General features: G+C 40.3%; 2 protein-coding genes across 3 annotated transcripts; both read right to left on the minus strand.

The window, feature by feature from the left end:
* Window positions 1–782: 782 nt before the first annotated feature.
* Window positions 783–4476, minus strand: LOC109891656 (docking protein 5-like). Of its 2 annotated transcripts, none has more exons than XM_031823889.1 (7): window positions 4317–4476; window positions 4040–4147; window positions 3467–3581; window positions 3201–3320; window positions 2658–2847; window positions 1821–1938; window positions 783–924 (listed from the first exon to the last, which is right to left on the minus strand). In XM_031823889.1, the coding sequence occupies exons 1-7, from the start codon at window positions 4377–4379 to the stop codon at window positions 859–861; spliced, it is 780 nt and encodes a 259-aa protein (XP_031679749.1). In that variant the 5' UTR covers window positions 4380–4476; the 3' UTR covers window positions 783–858. The 2 variants fall into 2 exon arrangements, with proteins under 2 accessions (XP_031679749.1, XP_031679748.1); XM_031823888.1 differs by having other exon boundaries at window positions 4238–4476.
* A 6348-nt stretch (window positions 4477–10824) lies between these two features.
* On the minus strand, window positions 10825–23333 carry cyp24a1 (cytochrome P450, family 24, subfamily A, polypeptide 1). The gene is made up of 12 exons (XM_020482285.2): window positions 22908–23333; window positions 22556–22746; window positions 22365–22458; window positions 22170–22263; window positions 21814–21905; window positions 19462–19573; window positions 14801–14952; window positions 13999–14165; window positions 13311–13389; window positions 13010–13207; window positions 11454–11565; window positions 10825–11139 (listed from the first exon to the last, which is right to left on the minus strand). Exons 1-11 carry the CDS (start codon window positions 23166–23168, stop codon window positions 11455–11457), a joined length of 1551 nt encoding a protein of 516 aa, XP_020337874.2. The 5' UTR covers window positions 23169–23333; the 3' UTR covers window positions 10825–11139; window position 11454.
* Between the last annotated feature and the right edge of the window lie 646 nt (window positions 23334–23979).

Here is a 23979-nt window from a genome sequence, read left to right on the forward strand (position 1 = left end):
ATTGAACTTTTTGGCAACAATGCAAAATGTTATGTTTGGCCATCATGGTTTGGGCCTGCTTTTCTTCAGCAGGGACAGGGAAGATGGTTAAAATTGATGGGAAGATGGATGGAGCCAAATACAGGACCATTCTGGAAGAAAACCTGATGGAGTCTGCAAAAGACCTGAGACTGGGACAGAGATTTGTCTTCCAACAAGACAATGATCCAAAACATAAAGCAAAATCTACAATGGAATGGTTCAAAAATAAACATATCCAGGTGTTAGAATGGCCAAGTCAAAGTCCAGACCTGAATCCAATCGAGAATCTGTGGAAAGAACTGAAAACTGCTGTTCACAAATGCTCTCCATCCAACCTCACTGAGCTCGAGCTGTTTTGCAAGGAGGAATGGGAAAAAATGTCAGTCTCTCGATGTGCAAAACTGATAGAGACATACCCCAAGCGACTTACAGCTGTAATCGCAGCAAAAGGTGGCGCTACAAAGTATTAACTTAAGGGGGCTGAATAATTTTGCACGCCCGATTTTTCAGTTTTTGATTTGTTAAAAAAGTTTGAAATATCCAATAAATGTCGTTCCACTTCATGATTGTGTCCCACTTGTTGTTGATTCTTCACAAAAAATACAGTTTTATATCTTTATGTTTGAAGCCTGAAATGTGGCAAAAGTTCAAGGGGGCCGAATACTTTCGCAAGGCACTGTAAATATGTATATATCATCATGTGTTTACGTAATTCCTTCATATCTGAGCATTGTTTCAAAAAACAACTATGACTATCAAACTGATATACAATGAATATATTTAATCTGATTTCAAATGGGATCAAGGATTCTGACTGGACCGTCAGAATCAGCAGTATCAGCACAGAGACCAAGGTATTGTAGACTCTCTGGTTCTCCTCTCCGTGCCTGTCTTCCTCTTATCCTAAATGGGTATGGAACACATTTTAAGGGTCATTCGATTGAAGGTGCATGGGCAAAAAACAAGACAATGGAAGTGATAATGCACAGACTGCTGACACTTACTGTTTTAATATACATGGATATGTAGTAGATGGCAGAGTTCTATCTCATTTCACAAGCGTCTCAAGAGTATGAGTGCTAATCAAGAATCAGCCCCCCCTGTCCATAATCTGATCAGTCAAAACTGATCCAAGGTTAGCACTCCTGTGCAGTATATACTGTGAGACACATTTTGAATAGGGACCTAGACAGGGTTGTGCTACCACATTTGGGGCCCCAGGGCACCTGTTGTTGTGGAAATCAGCTAAAGTACTGCATTTCACCACATTTTGCCATGGTGCAGAGAGAAAACTGTAGTCTTATAATGCTATTCTACACATTTTGCCATGGTGCAGAGAGAAAACTGTAGTTTTATAATGCTATTCTACACATTTTGCCATGGTGCAGAGAGAAAACTGCAGTTTTATAATGCTATTCTACACGCTTTGTCATGAGGCTAAGTGAAAATGTTGCCGTTTTAAAGCTAATTTCCTGCCATTCTACACCTCCCAGGGTTGTGGGCCCCTTGGAGGTCGGGGCCTGAGTGCTCATTCAATAGTAGAGGAGATTTGTCTTGATTGTGTCATGCTTGACTACATTATTATGGGGAGATTACAGCAATTAAGCTGGGCAGTGTAGGCTACAGGCACAATAAGACTATGTGAATTAGACCTGGGTTCAAATACTATTTGAAATCATTGCAAATACTTCAGCTGTGCTTGATTGAGTTTGCAAACCCCGCCCACCTGGCACTCCAGGCAGATTTAAGCCTTCAAATAGCATTTGATCCCAGGTGTGATGTGAAAGTGGTTAACGTACACAGCATAGCCAGTCCTCTTGCTCCACAGTGGCTAACACCGCCTCATTCACTCTATGATAGAGCCGTTCTCCCTCTGGTGTCTGAAAGGTGAAGAGTCCCTCTCCAGTGTCACACATCCTGGGGAAAATACAGTTTACCATTCATTCTGTGAATGGCCTATGAAAAATTAATTTGGTACAGACTCCCAATAATTACTTACACTTTCAAAAAACGATCATAAATAAGCATTAGCAAATATTTCTAAGCATTTACAATCCACAAGAATTATAAAGCATAGAATTGCTTATTCACTAAAGATATTATTTTGTGTAATCCAACAATGTTTCATAATCTTAAATAACACTTTCTCTTGAGGACCTCTGACTGGTCAATGGGCTGGATCGGTATCAACCGTCTTACTTTCACCTATTAAGTCATTTCAGATCAGCTGTTTCAGAGCAGTGGTCATTGGTAATGGAGTAGAGCAGAGTGAAGTCCATTGGAGGTTTGGGCTTTTTCCAAATGATCTCTCCTTCCTCCTAAGTATGCACTAATCACTTCTCTTCAATGATTAGAAATGAAATGACTGGTATAGTAAATATGTCTATTCCCAGTAGCCAATGTCCAAAGAGTCCCAGGACAGGGTATGAACCCTGCATCAATCCTACCCCTAGCAGTATACTGTACACACCTCTTGGTCTATGAGGTCACTTATGTATTTAGATGTATGATGTACGGCTCAACATAGAGTATCCAATAGGAAGACAGCTACAAACTATGTTGACTTGGTTATACAGTATATACATTACATTGGTTAATAAAATTCTTATGAAGTGGTTTTATACCCAGATCCTCACCTCCCAGCTTCAAATGTGAACCAGTTTTGACCCCGACCGTAACGCCGAAGTGACCGCAGTGGCCAGGATGTGATTTTGAGACCAGGGTTCTGGATGTCCCACAGCAAGAGAGTGTCACAAGTGATCTGTAGATTACATTCCCCACTGAAATCTATACACTGTGATGGCTTCATGAACACGTGGAACTGCTCTGGAAAAGAGAACAGAATACATTGATGAGCCAGAGACAAGGTGCGATCTGTGATATTTATTTTGGTAGTTTAAACTAATTAAATTGAACAATGTTACTTACATTATGTAATTCATAGTTTCAAAATGTGGTTAAATATTTAGAGCTCCTATGAATGTGAGTGTTTATTTTCTTCTTTCTTCGAGCCCCTCAGCTTTATATCACGCCAAGTGTGGTCGGCTTGTTGTTTTTCAGATGGAAAGATTAGGCCTTTAAAGCATGTTGCTCATATTTTTCGACCCATTTATTGAAAGCATTTGATCAGTACAGTAGCTTGTGTCATTGCTGGAGTATTATACGAACGTGGTCTATACCTCTGTGATCTCGATGTAGGCTCGTGTTAAATAGGACTGGCTCCTCCAAGGGCAGGTCAGTCATTTTAGTCTCCAGACATTCCATTTGTAGCACATTGCACCATTCTTTGGCGTCCAACTCTGTTAGGAGTTGTTGAACGAAACGCTTTTAGAATGTGCTATACTTGTAAATCATTTCAATTTGTAGTTAGTTGTGTTGACAAAATAAATGAGTTCAATTCAGTTCAATTCAATACAACATTAAGTTCATGTTTCCCCAAACTCACCTGAATCACATGCAAACGCCTTTGGTGAGTCATCATTGAACGTCAGAACCACAGCGTGTTTCTTTTTATCCCGTGGGGGTCTGGTAACATTTCTTATTTTTGTGAGGTCTGTCACCTGAAAGAATATAGGACACATGACACAATATTGGCCCTGTTTGTTGCTCCCAAAAGTTCTCTTTAATAATAAAGCATTCATTATATAATAACAACCCTTCAACCAACACAGTCTTTATCAGATTGTTGAAACTATAGAATTACCCATATAACTTTTAATAGGATCTCTGTGGTTGAAACATAGTTATTTCATCTCTACTAAACCACAAAGCTATATGTCAATTTAAGCTCACAGCAAGCAAACAGTGAGTAAATCTTCTTTATACTTCTAAATATATATCTCTTCTCATTTTGTTGTCGAGACCATGTGGTACATTTGAGTGTGCAATGACTCTCATTTTCACAAATCAACAAAATAGCCACAACTCTCAATGTTATTGATAATCATGGGGGGGAATAATAATCTCCAAAGAAAACCACAGTGGTACACCACTCCAGTATTTCAGTTTGATTGCTTACTTTGTGGTGACATTGGCAGTTAGCCGCCTGTTCACTTGAGAACCTCTCCAATCTCTTGGGTCCTTTACTGGAGTCTCTTCTTAGAACAAGCCAGAACCTCCGATAGATCTGGACAAAAGAGAGAATGATTGAGAAAAGAGTTCATCCACGTTGGGTCCAATGACTTGGTCTGAGGCTGGTTTGAAAACAGGCACTTACCCATAAATGCTTGCTGCGAAAATACACATATCCCTGTTTAACAATGTCATTAAAATACAAATCCATTGCTTGAACCCACCATCAGACACTCATGCTTGGGAGAAACTGGCACACAGAAGTCCCTTTGCTCTCTCTTTATCATGTGTCTCCTCCCGTCTCTGATTTGACAATACAACGCAGTCTAACGCAGGAGTGACGCTATAGCCCAATGCTCATGGGACTATTATGGGACTGGTCTCCTTCTGTGATGTAGATATTATGGGTGAGGCGGTCGGGGGGGGGGGGGGCAGACGAGGGAGAGAGTGAGAGAGGGGGAGAGAGAGAGAGAGAGACAGTGAGTCTGATGTTTATATTCGGTAGGGAAGGATCTCGTCCAAAGAACCAGGATTCTCACAGGACCTCTAATTAGTAGCCTGTCAACCTTGAGACTTAAATATAAACACAAATAAATATATCCTCGATCAAACCCTGTCTCTGTCTGTTTTCCTATTTCAGTGAATCGTGTTAGAAGCAACTTTCCCAACCGTTGCTACGGTACAATCTAGCCTTAATTTCAACTCTGGACCTAGAAGCCAGTTCCACTGACGTTTATTATTATTATTATTATTTCCCCCTAACCCTACCACCCCTCCCTTAATTGGAGTAAACTGATGGACAACAACATCTAGGCTTCTACTTCCAGCTTATACATACTATATGATCCAATATGTTATCCTTGTTTTGAAAAGGATAACCCCTAATGCAGACTTCTACTATGATCTAATATGTTATCCTTGTTTTGAAAAGGATAACCCCTAATGCAGACTTAGACTATGATCTAATATGTTTTCCTTGTTTTACACACACAGTCATCCATACAATAGATATTTTCAGACCACATGTCATTCCAACTCGCCAATGAAATGAGAAAATAAACTCTACACATTCCTTTACACATGCTTGAAATTGAATGAGGACTACCAATGCAGTATTACTTACAGTTGTCCTAAAAACAGCCCATTATACTCAGGCATATGTCTATGGGGCGTGAGGTTCACAAAGTCCTATTTAGTAAGGCAGGGTCATCAATTGCTAATGCTAATTCAAGACCTGTGGCCTCTTGCTACCACCACTGCCAACGTCAGCTAACTGTGAGAAACATTTACACACATACCGATGACACGGGCAGTCATGCACTCAACAACTCTTAAAATATAGACTTTTCAGTCTGACTTTAAACAAACTATAACTTATAAAGGCCTTATGAAGATTCATAGTCCTTTATAAGGCCTACATAGATGCTTCACAAATCATTTATTAGAACAATGATCATGCTATATACTGTATATGAACCCAAGTTTAGCAAAGCCCGGATATATGATATTAAAACTTGAAACTAAGAACAGATAGTTTACATCTGTTAATCAATTATTTGTATGGCATCTACGTAGACTTTATAAAGGGCTTATGAAGTTTTTTATCTAGCTGAAATGTATGCACAATGATGATGGGAACACATAATAGGCTAAATGAATAAAAAAACTATTAGTATGTCCAGCTTCTCTTCTAGCCTGCTTCCCAGTAGGCTTTTTGAGTACGCTAGAATAGGAAAGGAGTTGTTGATGGTCTATTCTCCCAAAGGAGCGATGCGCCTAAACGTGGAAGTAGGAAAGTAAGAATAGGACGTTTTGTAGTGTGTGACATTTCTTAACTTTGAGTCAGGATGCCACACACTCATTTCTGCTTTTCATCTAGAATGAATTTTCAATATACCTAATTACCACTTTTTTTTGTAAGGAAAACTATTTCACTTGTGTTGTACGCAATTATAGGTCATATTTCATAGAAATATGGAGACACTGGACAGTTACTTTACTAGAATGCTCTAAAAATAGTATGTAGTTTGGTTAATAGCTAGTCAATATTTTAGTAAGCAGTAGGCTAGTAGTCATAGGATTATTTATCAGTACTTCCTCTTCCATTAGTTATTGTACCTGACTCAAAATTACAATGTATGTTGACTGAAAAGGATCCAAGTAGTTAATAAAGAGCTATGTCAAGATGATCGTACCATGGTGATCACACCTTATTCATGCCACCCTGCATCTGCACTGCTGGCTTGCCATTGAAGCTAAGCAGTGGTTGGACCTGATCAGTCCACGGATGGGAGACCAGGTGCTGTTGTTGGAGGGCCAGTAGGAGGCACTCTTTCCTTTGGTGTAAAAATAAACAACAATCCCAATGCCCCAGGGCAGTGACATTGCCCTGTGTATGGTGCTGTCTTTCAGATGGAATCTTTTATTGTAAGACTAGGGGTGTTAACCCTGGTGTCCTGGGTAAATTCCCCATCTGTCCCACATGGCCACCTAATCATCCCCAGCTTCCAATTGGCTCATTCACCCCCCCCCCCCCCCTCCCCTGTAATTATTCCCCAGGTTGTTGCTGTAAATTAGAAGGTGTTTTCAGTCAACTTACCTGAAAAAATAAGGGTTAATTTAATTATGCCTCTGATACACCTCTGACTTTCACAGGACCGCATAGTGACCAGCCCAGGTTTCAAATAGTATCCTGCGTTGTGTTTGCCTGGAGTGTCAAATGTGCTGGGATGGTTCCGCTGTCCACTGAGCCAGGCAAGCTCAATTACTCTAGACTACATCACTTTCAACAGCTTATACTCTTATTATGCATAGCCCTGTACTCACAAAGCAACAAATTACATTTGTTTTGAGTTTAGCTCCACACGCATTTCAGGTGAATGACACTTGGCAGCGGTCCAAAGCAAAGACCATGTTGAGAAACCGAGGGTAAAGTTACTCTCACCTTTGTTATAACACTTGCCAATGTTTTTGTGTGCTTTACGTCAATGCTTTGAGTTCAAAACTTGTGAAATAGCAGAACATGAGGAAAATATCAGGTGGTGACAGACAGTCCCTTTTGGGAAAACACATACCGTACACATGCTGCATGTGTACACAGTGTGATATTTTTATTGGGGATTTTTTTTTTTTTGGCAATCTGGTTCTCTTAGACTGGGACTTTAGTCAAATATCATGATAGGTGAACACACTTTACTTAAGAGGCCACCAATAAGGTCACACATACAGTGTTGTGCAGTCATGCTTCAAATACAGTATCTCCATTATATGTAGTAAAAAAGACATACAATACATTTTTCACTTGAGGTGTGATGAATCTACTTAAAAAGGCATGTTAACCCTCAGAACATATTTTACATAAATATATTACCAACTGGAGTCATTTTGAAACCTAGAAGAAGCTATTGGAAAAACTAACAATCCTAGCAAAATGCCCACTTAATTCTCATCAAAACATCATTAGACATGTACAATAATCAAAATTAAGAAAACAAAGCAGACTGTTATTTTAGCAAAATAACAGTTAATTTGCATATTCTGTAAAACGAAAATCTACATTTTCCCCTTAAATAATGTTGCAGCTTTTTTTTCAAAGTACAATCCACATTAGTACTAAAAAGCAGATGTTATTCTAGTACCATTTTGGTTTTTTAATAATATTTTTTGCAAATATAGATTTTGCCATATTTCTGTGGTAAAAACGACTGCCATTTAAAGGGGTGGTACACCAACATTTTAAATATACTTCAGTTTATTGAAAGAAAAGTGATTAATTCATATATCCTGCTAGAAAATTACCAAAAATATGGCTTTGTTTCTTATTTTTATTTACTTACCCTACAGCCAGCATTATCATTGCTGCTAGTCAAGTAATGGGGTTTGTATTTGTCTATTGCAGGATGCTTCAAAAAGCATGGGCAAATCCTGAAAGTCACTTCAAACCAAATGTTATAGCAACCCAAATACTATAATACGTTGCACATATAGAATATTGTAGGATATTCTAGAAATTCTGGTATTTATATAACATTTCCTGTAGAATAACTATTTTTCAGGGGGAGATACACACCAATACAGCACTATGTGTACATTCAGAGAGTAGCTGGTGTCTGTTTTACAGTTCTACCAACTATTCATATCCCTGACAGACTTTAATGAGGTAATTGTGATTATACCAAGGTCATGCCTAGTTATAACCAGTTATAACCATAGGAGAGTACACAAGGAGCTTCCTTTCTGCAGGTCACTGATACAGGTCAAAATGACCCCAAAGGACATGCATTTTTTTAAAGTCCATATTGATACAGAAACACTAAACAATGATCTTGATTCATTAAGAACAAGTTGATTGACAAAGTCATGAAAAATTGGGAGTATTTCATAAATCACCTTTGGGCTATGATCAGAAATACGCCTCAAAATGACTCCAGTCGGTAGGTAGTATGAGGGTTTAAAAAAGCATGATATGCTATATGATGGTATAACTATATTATAATGATAATACTATCACATTACTACATAATTATTCTTACTATTTCATTATTACTACATGTATACTGCATCATTTTCTTTCCTGTATCACATTTATTGATTTACAGTAGCATGTATTCTTGAATTTCCTGTTGCACTCTACTTTTAGCACCCATGTATACTGAAATAAAATGAAACTAAATTAAAACATTATTGTAGACTACAGATTCATAATATTTTCATAATGTCAACAGAAATAATGTAAAAGGAAATGACATTATTCAGTCCAAATCAGTTTCTTGTTGTGATACAAGACATCTCGTGACATGACTTGAAGTATATGTTTTGAACAGAAGATGGCAGAAGTACACTATCTTAAATATCCAGCTGTGCATTTCAAATCAGTGTATTTCAAATCAGTGTATTTCAAATCAGTGTATTTCAAATCAGTGCATTTCAAATCAGTGTATTTCAAATCAGTGTATTTCAAATCAGTGTATTTCAAATCAGTGTATTTCAAATCAGTGTATTTCAAATCAGTGCATTTCAAATCAGTGTATTTCAAATCAGTGCATTTCAAATCAAAGGACCACAATAGAGTACTTGCAGCTTTGGGCAATGAATAACAGGTAGATATTACAATGAATAACAGGTAGATATTACAGGTAATAACAGGTAGACATTACAGGTAATAACAGGTAGACATTACAGGTAATAACAGGTAGACATTACAATGAATAACAGGTAGACATTACAATGAATAACAGGTAGATATTACAGGTAATAACAGGTAGACATTACAGGTAATAACAGGTAGACATTACAGGTAATAACAGGTAGACATTACAGGTAATAACAGGTAGACATTACAGGTAATAACAGGTAGACATTACAGGTAATAACAGGTAGACATTACAGGTAGACATTACAGGTAATAACAGGTAGACATTTCACATTTTGTATTGGTGATCTTTCTGCATAAGCATTTGAAGTAAAGTGAAATGAAATATAACTGAATATGATGCAATATAGTCAATATTTTTCCACACTGCAAAAGTTTCCTTAAAGGATCCCAATTGGTTTAAAACAGTTGAATATATTTTTCTTATCAGTAAGACTAAAACAGAAGTTATATGATTGTGTGAGCCTGGTCTAGCGGTATCTGCTGACTTGCGATCACACATTGCATGGGTTTAAACCAAGGATGTATATAAACCCTGTATTGGCCATTGAGAGGTTTTGAAGCCACCGGTCGGCCATATTGGCACCCCCCAGTAGGAGCAGTCCTCCATAGGAATGAATGTGATTCTACAGTATTTCAATTCAATGTTTCAAGGACAAAATTACATGTATGTAACTATTTGTTTTGTAGTGGGGACAGTAACGTTAGTAATGTTTTTTTTTAAGTATTACTTGAAGGTAAGTGTTTTCATACATATATTTTTTAAATGTTTAGTTCAAAAACTATAATTTATAAGTATGCATTAAGATGTAATAGAATAAACGTGACAAAAAAAAGAATGACATAAAAAAATGAATTTCTATTGCTTCCAAACTATTCACCACAGTGCTCCCTTTCAGTCATCTAGAGTATATATATCAATGATTGTTTTAAACAATACCTGCGTTTTCATGTGTGTATTCCTCTAACTCTCTCTCCCCTCTTTAAAAGACGTTATGTCAATAAGGTACACGCAAATGCTATAGTATACTACCTGAAATACACTCAATTTCCAAAGCAGAAATTAACAATATTACCACTTTTCAGCAAATGATGTATTTCAGACCATTAATATCAGATTAGTAAAACCAAACATTTACAGTGAGATAAGCGTACAAAAGGATAATAAACCGCTCCTTGTTGTCAGACTACAGCTGCACTATGCTGTGTGGATAGTTGATATATCTGATACTGGTGTTACTGAACAGCAGCCCTGAGCTGAGCACAAGAGCCAGTAAGATTACCATATGGTGCATTCCATGGCATTTTCACACACAAATATGATGATATACCAAAGTCAGACATTATTAGGTCCTTAGCTTTTGTGTGTAGCTATGATACAGTTGTATTAATCTTAAATCGTATTCTGCAAATTAATTTCAATTTCAAACATTAACATTTCTGCAACAAAATCAGAAAGTGGATTAAATATATAAAGAATTGTATGAATATATTCTAAGAAATACTAGTGTTCCATGTAGGCCTACATCATGTTGACACTATAATTGCACTTTATACACAATGAAAAAGAAACACAAGTAGACTTTTTACATGTATATAATTTACCATAAGAACACAACGTATACAAAAGTCATAATTTCATGAATATATTTGACACAAGAACAGTTGTGTAAGATGTGGGCAGTAAGTACAGCTGCTGTATCGTAGAAGTGACAGTGATCAACAAGTAAACTGTCATATTTAATTGTTTAAATATATTTAATATTAGTTTGAGGTATATTGGACAGGATTACATAAATACATATTTATATCTGAAATAGTTCATTGATATTTACAGAGCAGCAGAGCAGCAATATGTGGAGTCTCTTGTGACGTCCAAATGGGCTGTATTTGATCTGTTCAGGAAAAGAATAACATATGGAATCAAATTTAATATTTAAAAACATGCTGATATGTTTCCTGACTGTTTGCGAGTTTGTAGTATTATGTATTATATACATTTGAGATATGTTATATATATACAGTACCAGTCAAAAGTTTGGACACACTTACCCATTCAAGGGTTTTTCTTTATGTTTTATTGAATAACAGGTAGACATTACAATGAACAACAAGACATTACAATGACTAACAGGAAAACATTACAATGATTTAAGTCTTAGTATATGGATGATTTTGAGGTATAGTCAAGAGCGAGTTTTATTCTTACCTCATCGTCTGATGAATGCCACAGGGAGTTCACGGTTGGGAACTAGCATCCCAGAATGGATAACATCAACTGGTTCACAATCTGTCGCCACAACTTCATAATCCCTGACCACCTTGTAGAAAGAGGGGAAAAAGAGCAATCGTTAGATAAGGAAGGGCATCAGTATCAAATGAGGTAAGAGTCACATGGTGAAATAAAAATATCTTTCAAATTTGAAACACATTGTAGGACAACGTCTTCTTGGAACAATGTATATGCTGTGTATTCGGAAATTATTCAGACCCATTGACTTTTTCCACATTTTGTTACATTTCAAACTTATTCTAAAATGGATTAAACTGTTTTTTCCCCTCATCAATCTACATACAATACCCCACAATGACAAAGCAAAAACAGGTTTTTAGAAATTTTGCAAATTAGGTTGGATGGGGATCGTCGCTGCACAGCTGTTTTCAGGTCTCTCCAGCGATGTTCGATCGGGTTCACGTCCGCGCTCTGGCTGGGCCACACAAGGACATTCAGAGACTTGTCCCGAAGCCACTCCTGTGTTGTCTTGGTTGTGTGCTTAGTGTCATTGTCCTGTTGAAAGGTGAACCTTCACCCCAGTCTAAGGTCCTGAGCGCTCTGCAAGAGGTTTTCATCAATGATCTCTCTGTACTTTGCTCCGTTCATCCGTCCCTCGATCTTGACTAGTCTCCCAGTCCCTGCCACTGAAAAACATCTCCACAGCATGATGCTACCACCACTATGCTTCACCGCAGGGACGGTGCCAGGTTTCCTCCAGACGTGATGCTTGGCATTCAGGCCAAAGAGTTCAATGGTTTTATCAGGCCAGAGAATATTGTTTCTCATGGTCTGCATCCTTTAGGTGCCTTTTGGCATTCTCCAAGCAGGCTGTCATGTGCCTTTTACTGAGGAGTGACTTCTGTCCGGCCAATCTACCATAAAGGCCTGATTGGTGGAGTGCTGCAAGGAAGGATGTTCCACAAACTCTGGAGCTCTGTCAGAGTGACCATCGGGTTCTTGGTCACCATGCTGACCAAGGCCCTTCTCCACCAATTGCTCAGTTTGGCCAGGTGGCCATCTCTAAGAAGAATGATTGAAGAATGATGGAGGGCACTGTGGTACCTCTACACAATCCTGTCTCGCAGCTCTACGGACAATCCCTTCACCCTCAACACTTGTTTTTTGCTCTGAAATAGACAGGTGTGTGCCTTTCCAAATCTTGTCCAATCAATTTAATTGACCACAGATGGACTCCAATCAAGAAAAATCTCTGAATAACCATTTGCGAAAATGTCTAAACATCTTGTTTTTGCTTTGTGATTATGGGGTATTGTGTGTAGATTGATGAGGAAAATGTTTTATTTACTCCATTTTAGAATAAGGCTGTAATGTAACAAAATGTGGAAAAAGTCAAGGGGTTGGAATGCTTTCCGAATGCACTGTAAATTTAAGCCTGGTTCAAGAAGAGAGAGTAATATTCACGTGTTCAGCACTACCTGCAGTGATATTACAATTTTGGCGACTTGGCGGTCACAGGAGGTTGTTCTTACCCAGCAGAGTGCCAACTGCAACTGTAGCTCTGCCAGACGCCGCCCGATGCACATCCTCTTCCCAATGCCAAACGGTACATGGGCAAAGGGGTTGATGGGTCTGCTTTCTCTTAACCAACGCTCTGGCTTAAACAGGCTACTGTGCTCAAAGTACTCCTCATTGGCACCGAGAGCATGGCTGTTGATCATCAACACTGTCTGCAAATGAAAAACAAAAATCTTGATCAAATGTACATGTTAATTGATCCGAGACTAATGAACCGAACCTCTTAAATGAGGGAATTGGAAGTAACCCACATACCCCCTTGGGAATGGAGTAATCCCCCAACACAATGTCTTTGTCTAAGGTCCGACTCGTGAAGGGAACTGACGGCGATAACCTGCAGGAATTTGAAAACATTGCTTGGGAATATAGCCTTGAAGCAGGGGGATGCATATACATGTAAGCTCTTTAGGATCAGTTAAACATACTCAAACCATTTCAAACGGAAAGTTGAAAGGAAATATAACTAATCCCCTGTCAAACGTTATAAGCATTCTCTGCGTGAGTTTACGCATTAAACTCTCAAAACACTTGTTACGTTTCAAACTCTTGTGACATCATGAGATTTAGTGTTATTATCGGTGTAGTAGTACTAAGGTATTTAAGGACAACAACGTGACCTTACTGTTGTTGCTATAAGCTGTAGTGAATGGTCACCCAGTCATCATACCTAGTTATCTCACTATAAACTGCTTGCCTACAGTTTTTGAATTACCGAGGGCATGGCTGGTTTGACATTACGCAACTACTCCATTGATTTGGAGTTGAGAAAAATGTATGTGTGTACTCTGTCAGTATCTGCAACTGTATGGTTATTTCAGATTAAGATCTGAGGGGTACTGATAGCCTATAGCTAACCTACTTCATCTGTTCTGCACTTGTGTTTGAGTATACAGTACAGTCTGTGGTGTTGTCGTTTTTGCATCAGTGGAATGTCTTACTGTACCTCATGGACTCCTTGAGGCAGGCCTTGAGGTAGGGCATTCTCTGGAGGTGCTCAGCGCTGGGAGTCTGATTGGCAGGAAGAACTTCTCTAATTTCCTGGAGCAGCTTCCCCTGAGCGCATGGGTTACGGGAGAGGTTGAAAATAGCCCACAGCAAGCTGTTGGCAGTCTGGAAAAAACAACAGAGAGAGAGAGAGACAGAGAGACAGAAAGCAAGAGAGACAGAGAGCAAGAGAGACAAACAGACAGAGAAAGAGAGAGAGAGAGGGATGGGAGAGATGTCAGACTCAGAGAGATACTATGAACTGCATTCCAGTGAGGGGTTCTACAGTTAATGGAGCTGAGGAATGTGAGGGATTCCTCAGGATCATTTTGTTCCTTCTCTCACAGGGAGGGAATACCACTTAAAATGTGGAATGCAAAAAGTCAAAGGTCAAAGTAAGGAATGAAGTAAGGAGAAAAGTCAAAAATAAAGGATTAAGTATCATGTTTTCCCTGCTTATTGTTCTGAAAATAGAATAGTGAAATAGGCACTGGTGCAAGTGAATGATATATCTGGCCCTATCCTTGTTTGAAGGACCGAGATTCAAAACCGGGTCTCAAGACAGTTAGCTCGCTAAAGCTAATGCCTAGGCGTAAAGCAAGCCGTCAGGTCTCAAGCCACGTTATTCATCACAGTTCACCTAAAAAACTGGAGGCCCTATCACACTTCAATGTTGTGACGCTAAATTATTAGCAAGGATACTCAACATGCGAGCGTGGTTCATCGAACCAGCTCTGTTACATTTGTCAATTGATCCTTACCGTCTCCACTCCTCCAATCTGGAGCTCTGTGATGGCGGCGTACAGCTCCTTCTTGGACAGGTGACTGTGGCGGTAGATGTCACCCAGAAAGTCGTCACCGGGCCCCGTTGTCTCTGTGTGGTGCTTTATCTTCTTGTCTATGTAGACTTTGGCTAGAGACAACAGGAAGATAAAAATAGGAACTAATAAACGGATTGATATATAGAGTATAAGGTAACAATTACTTCACATTTTAAAGCCATTCTGAGGGTCAACTTCATTCACCAAAACATGGATTCCATTTGAGAAAAGCTGCAACCAGTCATAAAACAATGATAATTGTAAACATCTAAAAACATGAAGACTATAGTAAACATGCCCTAAAATGACCTGTAACGGTATTCGTCATCGGAAGAAGAGGAATCAACGGACCAAAGCGCAGCGTGGTAAATGTTCATGCTTGGTTTATTAAAACTGAACACTAACAAAAATAAACAAGAGAATAACTGAAACAGTCCTGTAAGGTGAAAACACTAAACAGAAATTAACTACCCACAAAAACCCTATGGGAAAAAGCTACCTAAGTATGGTTCCCAATCAGAGACAACGATAGACAGCTGTCCCTGATTGAGAACCCTACCCGGCCAAAACAAAGAAATACAAAAACATAGAAAAAGGAACACCCAAATCACACCCTGACCCAACCAAAATAGAGACATAAAAAGCTCTAAGGTCTGGGCATTCTTTCATAAGCCAGCAAACACCTTTCATCTCCTGAAGTGCAACATACAATTGTTTAAGCATATGTTGCAGAACAGTGATTCAAATATGTTTTTCTGAATATCGATCTTAAGGGGGTTAGCCATCAGTGACAGAGTTGACAAGCCACTGAACGAGTTGACAACAGATACTTAAAACAGACATATTTTTGCCTCTAAAAATACAAGTTCAAAACTAAACATTTGTAAAATATGGAAAATTATTAATTAGAAAACATTTTTAGAAGAGAGTTGTCACGACTTCTGCCGAAGTTGGTGCCTCTCCTTGTTCGGGCGACGTTCGGCGGTCGTCGTCACCGGCTTTCTAGCTGCCATGGATCTACGTTTATTTTTCCATTTGTTTTGTCTTGATTGTACACACCTGGTTCCCATTACGTTATAATTATTTTCCCTATTTAACCCTTTGGTTCCCATGATGTTTTGTGCGTGATTGTATCTTGTTAGTCTTCTGTGTTATGGTGTGTTTTCCCTGCGTGGAATTTATGGTTGTTTATTTTTCGAGTAAAGTACATCATTTTTTATATTTTTTATATATATATATATATATAATTTTTTTTACCCCGTTTTCTCCCCAATTTCGTGGTATCCAGCTACTATCTTGTCTCATCGTTACAACTCCCGTACGGGCTCGGGAGAGACAAAGGTTGAAAGTCATGCGTCCTCCAATACACAACTGCTTGTGTCGGACAATGTGTCGGATGAAACACCGTGCACCTGGCAACCTTGGTTAGCGAGTGCGCTGCGCCCAGCCCGCCACAGGACTCGCTGGTGCGCGATGAGACAAGGATATCCCTACCGGCCAACCCCTCCCTAACCTGGACGACGCTAGGCCAATTGCGCGTTGCCCCCCGGACCTCCCGGTCGCGCCGGTTACGACAGAGCCTGGGCGCGAACCCAGAGTCTCTGGTAGTACAGTGCCCTTAACCACTGCGCCACCCGGGAGGCCCAAAGTACATTATTTTACTCAGTTCTGTGTCCTGCGCCTGACTCCGTCCTCACCTCTGCACACTGACACCTGACAAGAGTAGATGTTTTACAGAGATTTAAAAAAAATCTTCATTCAAGTGATATACAAAATAGCAATTTAGTTCTTCCTCAGTTGCTTTATAACTTTATAACAAATGTATAACTTTATAACATATTTGAACTAAAATTCATATTCTATCAGGCAGATAGAGTTGGCAGTTTATTGTTGTGACCATGGCAATTTCGATATTGTTTGTTTAAATCTATCAAAAGTAGAGAACTACGTGTAATGAGGACATGAAGAAGGGGTCCTTATGATATAGCTGTCCCTGCTTATTCCTGATTCATTTAGGATTTTTGACAAATCTGACAGTTCACCGAATCTCTGGACACATTTTTTAGGAATTTTGATACATTTTTGATAGAAATATTCTTTAAAGTCACAGAAGGCTATTGCAAGAAACTACATTAGATAACTTTTCAGTTAATAACCATTATTGCCATTTATTTTAATTTTAAATACTTTTTGGAAGAGTTTGACATTTGAATCCTTTGCCTCCGGACAAGGGCATTTCAAGGCATAGAGCCGACATGGACATTAGTAATATTGAAAGTATTTGGAAAATTCACAAACAAATATTTTCACTTATAAAACTCCTGTAAATGCAGATTTTAAGGTCAAATAATGCAACTAAATATTTTTTTTATGGGACAATCCTTGTTCGGCAGGGACTTTCAAGAATCCCTGAGCTAATTTCCTTCCCATTTTGCCATGAGACAGAGAAAATGTTGCAGTTTTAAAGCTAATTTACTGTAATTAAGAACATTATATAGTTCATTACATAATTCATGGCTATCTGGGGGGCCCAACTTCCGGGAGGGGCGAAGCTCATTGGCCTCCTGCCTAGGGTGTTGTGCTACACCAGTGAGTGTGTGTGTGTGTGGGGGGGGGCAAGCCACTGCCAAGCAAGCAACACAAAAAACGATCAGTAGCAAAGTCCTGAGCCAACATTCCACACCTCCCTCCTCCCCTCCAGCCCTCTATCCCGCCATCCCTCCCACTATTACAAATACAAATATTTGGGAGACTTCTCCCTCTTAGGTCATCCGGTTTACTACCACTCTGGCTGTGTCATGTAAGAAGTGTAGAGCCAAATGCATTGATCACAGAGGCACCCTGCTCATATCTCTCTGTCTGCTATCACCTGACTGGAAATGTGCTCAAAACAGTTTGTGGGTCATACGTCATCTGGAGAAAGAGCTGCAAAACACGCGCTGTGGTGTAGGGATTGGGGGGTTGCCTAGGGAGGGGTTTAAAGTGAATGTGGCGGGCTGAGAGGTTTCATCAGGGGGAGAGAGGACATGGAGAGGAAGTTCCTTTAGAGGGAGGGTGGCTGGACGTGAGAGTGAGGGTTGGAGGGTTGATATGGAGGTTGTGAGTTTAAGAAAGGGGGGAAAGAAGATGGGGTTGTTTTAGACGTGGTTTAGACATGGAGGAGAGGTTTCAGGGGGGACAGAGGGGATGTGAAGGGGAGGTTTCAGGGGGGGACAGAAGGGACATGGAGGGGAGGTTTCAGGGGGGACAGAGGAGACATGGAGGGGAGGTTTCAGGGGGGACAGAGGAGACATGGAGGGGAGGTTTTAGGGGGACAGAGGGGACATGGAGGGGAGGTTTCAGGGGGGACAGAGGAGACATGGAGGGGAGGTTTCAGGGGGGACAGAGGGAACATGGAGGGGAGATTTCAGGGGGGACAGAGGGAACATGGAGGGGAGGTTTTAGGGGGACAGAGGGGACATGGAGGGGAGGTTTCAGGGGGGACAGAGGAGACATGGAGGGGAGGTTTCAGGGGGGACAGAGGGAACATGGAGGGGAGGTTTCAGGGGGGACAGAGGGGACATGGAGGGGAGGTTTCAGGGGGGACAGAGGGAACATGAAGGGGAGGTTTTAGGGGGACAGAGGGGACATGGAGGGGAGGTTTCAGGGGGGACAGAGGAGACATGGAGGGGAGGTTTCAGGGGGGACAGAGGAGACATGGAGGGGAGAATTCAGGGGGGACAGAGGAGACATGGAGGGGAGGTTTCAGGGGGGACAGAGGAGACATGGAGGGGAGGTTTCAGGGGGGACAGAGGGAACATGGAGGGGAGGTTTCAGGGGTGACAGAGGAGACATGGAGGGGAGGTTTCAGGGGTGATAGAGGAGACATGGAGGGGAGGTTTCAGGGGGGACAGAGGGAACATGGAGGGGAGGTTTCAGGGGTGACAGAGGAGACATGGAGGGGAGGTTTCAGGGGTGATAGAGGAGACATGGAGGGGAGGTTTCAGGGGGGACAGAGGGAACATGGAGGGGAGGTTTCAGGGGGGACAGAGGAGACATGGAGGGGAGGTTTCAGGGGGGACAGAGGAGACATGGAGGGGAGGTTTCAGGGGGGACAGAGGGAACATGGAGGGGAGGTTTCAGGGGGGACAGAGGAGACATGGAGGGGAGGTTTCAGGGGGGACAGAGGAGACATGGAGGGGAGGTTTCAGGGGGGACAGAGGAGACATGGAGGGGAGGTTTCAGGGGGGACAGAGGAGACATGGAGGGGAGGTTTCAGGGGGGACAGAGGGAACATGGAGGGGAGGTTTCAGGGGGGACAGAGGAGACATGGAGGGGAGGTTTCAGGGGGGACAGAGGGAACATGGAGGGGAGGTTTCAGGGGTGACAGAGGGAACATGGAGGGGAGGTTTCAGGGGGGACAGAAGGGACATGGAGGGGAGGTTTCAGGGGGGACAGAGGAGACATGGAGGGGAGGTTTCAGGGGGGACAGAGGGAACATGGAGGGGAGGTTTCAGGGGGGACAGAAGGGACATGGAGGGGAGGTTACTTTAGAGGGATGGGGAGGGGAGTTGCAAGAGAGAGTCAGGGAACATTGAAAAGGTGTTAGAGGTTGTTTGTACCTATGCTGAATATACGGTCCCATGCCATAGTGTGGGCCTGCCACGTTTTGGTATTCAGTTTTTTGTGGAGCTCCACTGGCGTGACCATCATTATGCCAAATGTGCTCATCATCTACATAGAGAGAGAGAGAGAGAGAGAGAGAGAGAGAGAGAGAGAGAGAGAGAGAGAGAGAGAGAGAGAGAGAGACTTTAAATGTAACAATCAAATACAGACATACAGTAACAATGTATTTTTGCAAGTAACCATTCATTCATTTCCAAGGTCTTCCTACAGTATTTCAATGGTAATTGGTTAATGGTTACTATAACAAAAAATGTTATGACCTTTTTTACTATGTTTTTGTCTCCTGCATGTGGTATTGATTTGCTCCAGTAATTTACAGCCAGCCCCCAGCCGAGAGATAGTCTATTGCACCATCAGTAACTGTCGCTGTGGTGATTATAGCCCACTCATTCAAGTGAACTCAATGACCTGCGCTCTTTCTATAGGCTCAGAGAGCGAGCGTGCAGCCTAGCTGTGTCACAAAAAGCCAGTGCTAAGAAGCTACTCCAAAAATATAGTTCACCAAGATACACATTACTTCACACCAGAATAAGTTAAGCTACACTAAAGCTACCCTTTAGAAAAACATAATTTAATTAACTCAAGTCACTTTGAACAAGTAGCCTCCAAACTGCTTAGTGAAAATTATAACAAAAAATGATAACATGTAAATCTGAAGTGTCATAGTCGACAAATTGCAAGAACAGTTCACTAGAGTCCGATTGTTAAGAGAATGTAATTTAACTTGGTAATTTTTTCCTATTAAAGACAAAAAGTGAGAATTAGGCACACAAAAGTGTTTCAAGTATTAGGCAGGTCTGAAATGATTGACTACTTCACATGTGTTTTATTATATTTTTGCAAAAACAGTAGTGTGTAGTTCCAGTAGTTATCTACACTGCTACATGATAAAACAGCAGTGTGTAGTTCCAGTAGTTATCTACACTGCTACATGATAAAACAGCAGTGTGTAGTTCCAGTAGTTATCTACACTGCTACATGATAAAACAGCAGTGTGTAGTTCCAGTAGTTATCTACACTGCTACATGATAAAACAGCAGTGTGTAGTTCCAGTAGTTATCTACACTGCTACATGATAAAACAGCAGTGTGTAGTTCCAGTAGTTATCTACACTGCTACATGATAAAACAGCAGTGTGTAGTTCCAGTAGTTATCTACACTGCTACATGATAAAACAGCAGTGTGTAGTTCCAGTAGTTATCTACACTGCTACATGATAAAACAGCAGTGTGTAGTTCCAGTAGTTATCTACACTGCTACATGATAAAACAGCAGTGTGTAGTTCCAGTAGTTATCTACACTGCTACATGATAAAACAGCAGTGTGTAGTTCCAGTAGTTATCTACACTGCTACATGATAAAACAGCAGTGTGTAGTTCCAGTAGTTATCTACACTGCTACATGATAAAAGCAGTGTGTAGTTCCAGTAGTTATCTACACTGCTACATGATAAAACAGCAGTGTGTAGTTCCAGTAGTTATCTACACTGCTACATGATAAAACAGCAGTGTGTAGTTCCAGTAGTTATCTACACTGCTACATGATAAAACAGCAGTGTGTAGTTCCAGTAGTTATCTACACTGCTACATGATAAAACAGCAGTGTGTAGTTCCAGTAGTTATCTACACTGCTACATGATAAAACAGTAGTGTGTAGTTCCAGTAGTTAGCTACACTGCTACATGATAAAACAGCAGTGTGTAGTTCCAGTAGTTATCTACACTGCTACATGATAAAACAGTAGTGTGTAGTTCCAGTAGTTATCTATACTGCTACATGATAAAACAGTAGTGTGTAGTTCCAGTAGTTATCTACACTGCTACATGATAAAACAGTAGTGTGTAGTTTCAGTGGTTAGCTACACTGCTACATGGTAAAACAGTAGTGTGTAGTTCCAGTAGTTAGCTACACTGCTACATGATAAAACAGTAGTGTGTAGTTCCAGTAGTTATCTACTCTGCTACATGATAAAACAGCAGTGTGTCGTTTCAGTGGTTAGCTACACTGCTACATGGTAAAACAGTAGTGTGTAGTTCCAGTAGTTAGCTACACTGCTACATGGCAAAAAAGTAGTTAACACAAGCAAAATTATAATTTAATTCAACTACCACCAAGCTACTGCAAATTCGAGTTAAACTATTAGTTGAACTACATGTAGTTCACTACTTCCCAACACTCCAGAAAGATCACTAAGGTTATCAAGTCGGGGGTCTTCAGCTGCGCCCACAATACAGTCTACCCTTCACTATGCAGATAGTAATTCGATGTGTAAAATGATGAACCACTTACTGTTTTTATGGACATGATAAAGGTCATAGCCTCTTCGTTGACGTTGTCATGCAGAAGTCCGAATCTTTTGTCATAGAGCACTAAGCAAATGGCTGTAAGTATAACGAGGATCAACAATCAGATCATAAACATTTGAAAACATGAATTGATTTATGAATGATGCTGAGAAACAAACAATTATACCGTGTGTATTCATTCTAATAAGAGGTTTACTCAATTGTTTTTTTTAAACAATACAATTATATTTAGAATAATGTAATGTATTTAATACATCTGAATTAGATATAAGCAACAATTGATATCTAACTACAAATATGTTCGTTATTTATAGCCTAATCATTCAATAGAGTACGTACTCTCCATTGACCATTTATTCAATTCGAAGTACAAGTCCTCAAATCGTCCATTGTCAGTCACTTGTCCAATTCTACTAACGAAATCCGACAACACCTACATTTTGGAGACAGAAATTACAGTAAATACCAGACATTCTTTGATCAAATTCACGTTGAATTGTACTGTTTTAACGCAGAGAAAATGATCTTACATACCTGATTTATTTTTCCATCAAGTTTCGCGACTTCGGAGGGTTTCATCAATTTCTGCTGAAATGCGCTTCTCATCCTCTGCCAGTCTTTCCCTTCCCTAAAAATCATGCGGAAAAATATGAGCTATTTTCATCTGTATACTACTGCTAAGCAAATAGCTTGATATCATATTAATATTGAAAATTGCTACTTACAGAATAAGAAGTCCATATGCCTCGTCTCTGAAGTCTCGGTAGGCTTTCCAGGGTTTAATCTCCAGACGCTGCGGGTAAACGCTCTCATTTCTGTAGAGCGTTTCCAGCAAGCAAGGTGCGCCAATATGGACCGATTCAAAGGAGCCGAGTTTCATCCGGAAAATCTTGCCGAATTTCTTATGGTAATCAATCTAAAAGAAATAAATATCATTCACAATACATTTACTTCACCCAAAACAAATTTGATTATTTATTAAACTGTGTATATTTTCTCTCGAAAATTACATTTTATTTTCAATGCTTAATGTTATTAATCCTATAGCCTAATTATAATAATTGTTTTATCATTTACCAATGCATCATGTTGTCTTTGCAGCCCTCCTTTGCGGAGTAGTTCTATCAAACTGCCAAATAAGGGCCAATTGGTGGGTCCAGGTATCGAATAAAGGCTCTGAGTTTGCGAGGGAAGACTTTGTCCACAAGGCGCAACCACCGCAGCATCCTTCGGGTCCAGGACGCACACTGAAGACGTTGGCTTGAAGTGCTGCAACCCAACCGTCTTCTTCTTTAACAATTCGACTATCTGTTTTACCTTTTGGATTTGTGCCCTCATTCTCAACCAGCGATAGGCTAATAGCGGATATGCACTGGGGCACTTGGCGCTCAACACGAATGAATGTATTTGCGTAAGTTGTTGGAAACTTGGAACTACTCAGCCATCTAGTTTCTTGGAACTGTCACATCTTCCACAATATATATATACTCTGAGAGTGTTTAATCCGGACGAACCCATAACCAATCAGGGATCAGTCCTGCATGGTGTAGCCGTTGAGCCCACACCATTCAATTATGAATCAATGTTGTGACGATCGCATGACTCCAGATAGACCGAGGAAGTACCCTTGCCCCCGCTTTATAAATAAACATATCGGCATAAACTGAAGGTGAACGAAAGGTGAAGCGGTTCGCTTGAACCCTAGTGGAGTCCACCACGGGAGGCTGCGGAGGGGATGACGGCTCATAATAATGTTCGGAAGGCAGCAAATGGAATCCCATCAAACACCTGGAAACCATGTCTTTTATGTATTTGATCAAATTCCACTCATCCTACTCCAGACATTAACACAAGTCCGTTCTCCCCAATTAAGCTGCCACCAATCTCCTGCGGACTGTCCAAAATTGGGAAAACCAGAGGCAATACTACTACTGTACCACAGTTCTGTCATTTGCACAAATATTTACTTAATACCCACAGCTCATACTATTTGGCAAGGATGCACAATGTTTTTCTAAGAGTGATAAAAAATACACTATATACACAAAAGTATGTGGACACCCCTTCAAATTAGTGGATTTGGCCATTTCAGCCACACCCGTTGCTGACATGTGTATAAAATCGAGCACACGGCAATCTCCATAGACAA

The sequence above is a fragment of the Oncorhynchus kisutch genome, linkage group LG5 (genome assembly GCF_002021735.2).
Source record: "Oncorhynchus kisutch isolate 150728-3 linkage group LG5, Okis_V2, whole genome shotgun sequence".
NCBI lineage: Eukaryota > Metazoa > Chordata > Actinopteri > Salmoniformes > Salmonidae > Oncorhynchus > Oncorhynchus kisutch.